The 5,838-nt window shown below is 35.1% G+C and overlaps 1 protein-coding gene across 1 annotated transcript; it reads right to left on the bottom strand.

Annotated features, from left to right (window-relative positions):
- Positions 1-407: 407 nt before the first annotated feature.
- On the bottom strand, positions 408-1,931 carry LOC143634761 (UPF0481 protein At3g47200-like). Its single transcript, XM_077102762.1, has one exon. It carries the CDS (start codon positions 1,899-1,901, stop codon positions 951-953), a length of 951 nt encoding a protein of 316 aa, XP_076958877.1. The 5' UTR covers positions 1,902-1,931; the 3' UTR covers positions 408-950.
- Positions 1,932-5,838: the final 3,907 nt, after the last annotated feature.

Raw genomic sequence — 5,838 nt, 5'->3', positions numbered from 1 at the left:
ATGTGATCATGTTGGATCTTTTGGGCCCATGGGATTCATTAACATGTAATGAGTTTTTGGGATTGAAATTAGGGTTTATTATATTTGGTAATGTCTTGGCTAACAAGTTATGTTCGTTTATATAAACCAATGCATGGTTAGACATTAAAGATTGTGATGTGAGGTGTAACCGAGTTAGGGTTCATCCATCAACAAACGAGATGTAACCGAGTTAGGGTTCATCAAGAATCTAACCGAGTTAATTAGGGTTTGAGATATTGTAATAAGTTTTTTAAGTTAGATTTTCTGATTAATAAACAATAGTTATTTGTTAATTACATCGTGTTTGATTATTTATCCAGGACTTAAATAGCTTCTTAATTGCTAGTTTTAATATTTTAAATAGAAAAAAAATACATTGTTGTCTAAGAATGGTTCAAACATATAAACTGGCCGGGTAGAACATGCAAGAAAATGATGCTGATTATTTAAACGCTTAAAAGGTCCGTGAAATATGCACGACCACAAAAGTTTTATAATGTATAGAATGTGTCCAACTTGTAACCATTTAAAAGCGTTAAAAACTAGTCAATCGCTCTAAAAATGCAGATGCATTCCATCACAACACATTTCTCATCATGATGCTCATCAGAATTGATTAACTATACATACTTAAAGCGTGAAAATATTCCACACAAATTGTGTTGAAGTCAACTAAGCGTAATTAAGATTGAAACATACAAAACGTAGAACATATGATGACTAGCTAGCTCCAAAATAGAACTGTAGAAGTTTCTTACACGTCTTTCAGATCTCGAAGCGATCCTCATATGAATTTGTTAATTGAATAATTGGGTAAGAATGTAGCTTATCAAAAGAGAAAAAAAGAAACATAAAGTGAAAGACAAAAATGTAACAACAGAATAAACTAAGATCATATATAAGGTAGAAATTGGCCTGTCGTTTCCGGATCAAACAAATGGTGTGATTAGTTGACGAAAGAACTGATATACGGTAATAAGAAACACTATGATTGCAGCAAGTAGAGCAATCGCCTTCCATGGAGTATTGATATATGTTCCCTTTAACACCGCAACATTTCTAAACCAGTAACTGTCACAATATTTAACCATATTCTCCCATGGTTCCATGTAGTAGAAATCCTGCAAGTTGACATTTTTGCATATGCTGCTTATCATAATCGAGGCCGCTTCGTTTGAGCCCAAGTGGTTGACAATAACACCTGATTTTCCCAACTTGGAAATGTCTGCTGGAGTAGCAACTAGCATATGCATGGCCATTGCATAGGACGTAACGTAATTATCAACCGGAGAGTACTGCTCGTATGCAATCAGATTCCTTAAGACCACTTCAAAGAAGTTGTCAACACGCACAACCGGCATTTTGAGAGTAGGTTTATGCCAGGATGAATAGTGTTTGAACTCCATTTCCATTGGCCAATTCAAGCTTTTATTCGGCCAAATCTTCACTCCAACGTCATCTAGTTCTACAGCTGAGCGGGCTGTTGGAATTGCTGATACTTTTAGCTCAAAATTTACATAAGGTTTGTAAAATTTATGTAGAAGGCCAAGCATGTGATAGTGCTCAGTTGTGTTTGTGCCAAAATTTCCATCGTGTAAAGGCTGTTCGAAAGGGTTAATGTAATTTAGTAAAACCTTAATCATGGTAGTAAGATTGGATCCTGGTCGAAACCTTTGGACAGTGAGGTTATAAATGTCTTCAAGAACAAAATATGGGATTTGGTTTTCGAGTAACACAAGGTCTAGAGCAATATTCCTACGGCGCAACGGGTTGTCGGATGATGAAATCCCTTTTACCGAAAGTTTATCAATGAACCGAAGTATGTAACAGGCATCCAAAACCATCATTTGAACAAGTTTATCGTCGGTATGTTTCTTCATTCCAAAATAATAATCTCGGATATCTTGTATTTTAGCGCGCACACTTTTCACGCAGTTCTCCAGTGTTTCCTCTGCGGAACCTTCAACTACCTTATGCAATAGCTCCTTCAGATATTCAGGTTTCTTGCTTTCCACGGATTTTAAATTTGTACGCCCTTTGTGGAGAGGTCCAATAGAGACCACCCGAGGGATGAATGAACTAGGGTTAACTTTTCAGAGGATAACAGGAACCATGTAGATTGGCGAAAATTTTACTTTACCATTTTTGTTTTGGACACGATTAAGAAGATATCTGGTGACTGAATCCAAGTTTGTATCTGAAAAAGATACAAATCGATCTATCTGAAGGATATATACCAAAATATATGTTAGTAAAGCGTATTAAGAGACTTTAAATATATACCTGGGTTGTAAACTGCATGACTTGAACTTCCTTCTTCGTAAGTCATTTTTCTTCATATGTATGCAAATATGCAGTTCATGTCATTGGGTCGCTTTAAATATAAAGCATATTGACGATGAACACTAACGTGGAAGGCTAGACTTGTTAATTGCTATATTGCTGGCTGAACTTTCAAACCCCAGCTAAAACCTTATTTTAATTTTGGGAAAATAACCATAATAATAACTATATACGTTGACTAAAGAAATAATTAAAATAACATAAATTTATTAAATTACCACTTACTCAAAGATTGACACGTGTTCTTTTGACGCGGGAGACAAATAAATGGCATAGGAATTATTAAAACGACGTAGAAAGTGATGTGTTGTGTCATATGGTGCAGAAGAAGGAACTTATTATTATCCCTTTTTATTTCTCAAAATGCGTACGGGAGGTGAAGGGTTAACACATGAGCAAAATGTACAAAGACATTTTGACAATTCACAAGTCCATGGCTATTTATAGTTTCTTTGGTCAGCGAGGCTATTTTGGTGAAGGGTTGGGTCATTTAGGTGATAAAGGCACTGAACGAGTTGGGTCATCTGGGTGACGAGTCATTGCAGGGACCCCATATTGGGGTTGGTTCCTGTATGAGTCTGTGTTGGAATACCATATGCCCGAGACACATAATTAGGTTAATGTGACTAATTGTGTTTGATCCAAGTCGGGTCATACCCAATAACGAGTAAGACACACACCAATTATGTATTTGTTAAGATAAGATCTATGAGACAAATACAGAACACGATACATTCAGAAAATCGGGTTTCTGAATACTTACTTGAAAGTGTTAAATAAATTAATTGGTTAATTTATTTATTCAAATAATTATTATTGGAATGATTATTTAACTATGTGTTCTTTTATAAAATGGTTTATAAAAGATGGGGTGTTTTTATATTTTATAAAGTATAAAATAAATAAAAAAAAAAAAAAATTAAAAAAAATTATATTTGGGGCCGGTTTTGGGTGGGCCCCACACCCCATGATTTTGGTCAATATCTTGTCATGGATTTGGTATGGGTTACTTGACCAAAATACCTAACACCATGTTTTGATTTGATGGAATTATGATATAAAGATCAAGATCATCAATCAAAACTTTCAAGTAACCAAAAACCAAACAACTCTTTCTTTTCTTTCTTCTTGTTTTCGGCCAAAACAAAAGGAAGAGGCTCGGGTCTCGGTTTTTGGTGTTCAAGCTCCCTAACATAGCTCGGTGTGTGTTGGAGGCTCGGGGTATATTCCGTTTGAGGATTTTCTTTTGAAAGTCTAGCATCAACATCATCATCTTCTTCAACCATCAACTACATCTCTTAAAGGTTTAAGAATGTAAGTTTTACAAGCTTTGATAGTTTAGTTTTTCCGTATTACTTGATCCTTGCCTCGGGTTTCTAATATATAGATTATTGGTAATCTTATGACATGAATAAACTAGGTTGTTCATGAACATATTTTATATAAACTTGTAATATATACATATATAAACACATGGATACATATGTTAAGTTTGTAAATATCTCGCTTCCGCCTTAATTGTGACTAGTTAAATGGTTAACTAAGTTTATAAATTCCATAGAAACCCAACAAATGGCATCAAGAGTCGGGATACGGGAAACTAAGCTTCGGGTTTTCGGTTTTATATTTTTCCCCTTGAAAGATTTTATACAAAAATAAACATGCATGATTTTTTGTATTTAATCTTGTTATTATTTTTGGCTTTGTTCAAAAAAAAAAATATATATATATAAAACCGAGTTCATGGGCCGAAGCCCAATTCGGATGTGATTGGGCCGAAGCCCACTTCTTTAAGTTAATGGGTTAACCGAGAAGAAAAATAAAGGAGGGAAGAAAGTTAAATGGGCCGAAGCCCATTTTGGTTAAATGGGCCGAAGCCCATTAGACTTTTCATTGGGCCGAAGCCCATGTGTTTTGCACATGTGGGCCGAAGCCCATAATCAAGTTATTGGGTCAAGCCCAAATGGGTTGGGCTAGGCCCGATAAGGTCAAGGGGTTTTGGAACGGGTTCCTAAGACATAACGGGTTATGTTTGTTAAAACTAGACCGAGCCGTAGACCAAATGGATGTTTGTTGTGATTGTTATTAATTATTCAAAGTTTCGGTTTGTAATAATTAATTAGGGGCAATTTTGTAATTATTTATTCATATGGGTATTTAATAAATAGTTTATTTGTAATATCTTTATTTTATAGAAAAAAAATGTATTAGGACATTTGTTATGTAAATTTAAAGAAGATTGCAAAATTGGAAGTTTGGGCCTTATTGGGCCGGGTATGGTGATAATGGGTCTCACAAGCCCATTAAAGGGATTCAAGCCCAAATGGACCTAAGCCCACCTAATGAGCCCAAATGGAAGCTTATGGAAGCTTAGGCCCAAGTTCAAGCCCAATGGATCACAACGGGGTTGAAGAAGATGCTCGAAGCATTTGGATGCGGGATCGAGTGGGAGCTACAACATCCATGTGTCATGTGTCCCTTAGGATTGGACCTAAGACCCACACTTGTTTCGGCTAACAAGTGTGGTCTAACTTAGTGGCTCGTGTCTAGTATAATTGTGTATGCTTGTTAATTGATTGTTTGAATATGTGGTTGCTAGATATTAGGATATCAACTTCGTCACATAGAATTAATTAACAAAGCATAAAACGGGTTCTAATAATTATCGGTAATTACGTGACACATAGTTTAATAAAATGGATTTATTAACTAGCCGTCTCACGCCCATAATAAAATGGTTTTATTATAAATTAGAATTTTGAAAATGGTTTCAAAATAATCATGTTACTAAATGCATGTTAGAACATGATTTAAAGTTTTATAACTAGAATTATTAAAACTAAAAATCCCTTTTAAAATTAAGGATAACAAGTTAAACACCATCCTTTTGTATTAACGCTTAACATATTAGTAAGCTCTTAGTGGGAAAAAGGTCACCTAACCGCGTAGAGTAAATTAATATGTTGAGGTAATATTGGCATATAAATGGGAAAAAGGTCACATAACCGTTTGTATGTTAATATTACAAGTTGATACAAGTAGGACGACTTAAATTAGAACCATGTGAAGAGGGTCACCCAAGCATGGGGTCTAATAGGTGTTGATGGGATAAACATGCCGATACGAAATATGATTTCGAACCGGTCCCATAAACTCTAGAAGTTGCAAAAGGGTTTGCAATTGTTATGAATAACTACCTTGATAAACCGACAATGGGAAAAAGGTCACCTAACCGGAGTCGTGTTTATCGTTGGATTCTAGATTTTAATTATTAATTATATTTGGTATATATAAAAGGGTATTAATAATTAAAATATGTAAAACACTAAAATGAACTTAATTAAAATTCTGCAGATGGCCGCACACGTCGACGACAACATAATCCCTAACGTCCAAAACGTATCTCTCCGATCTATTCTCGCTAAAGACCGTCTTAACCACAATAACTTTTCGGATTGGTTCCGAAATTTAAGG

Source organism: Bidens hawaiensis, unplaced genomic scaffold (assembly GCF_021521415.1).
Source record: "Bidens hawaiensis isolate Kalapana, Puna unplaced genomic scaffold, B.hawaiensis_p1.1 tig00007241_1, whole genome shotgun sequence".
NCBI classification, from domain to species: Eukaryota; Viridiplantae; Streptophyta; class Magnoliopsida; order Asterales; family Asteraceae; genus Bidens; species Bidens hawaiensis.
Note: the sequence above shows the minus strand (reverse complement) of the source record. Positions and strands in the feature narration are given on the sequence as shown.

Coding starts and splice junctions, on each gene's coding strand:
- LOC143634761 (XM_077102762.1), bottom strand. CDS start 1,901: ATGAAGAAACATACCGACGATAAACTTGTTCAAATGATGGTTTTGGAT.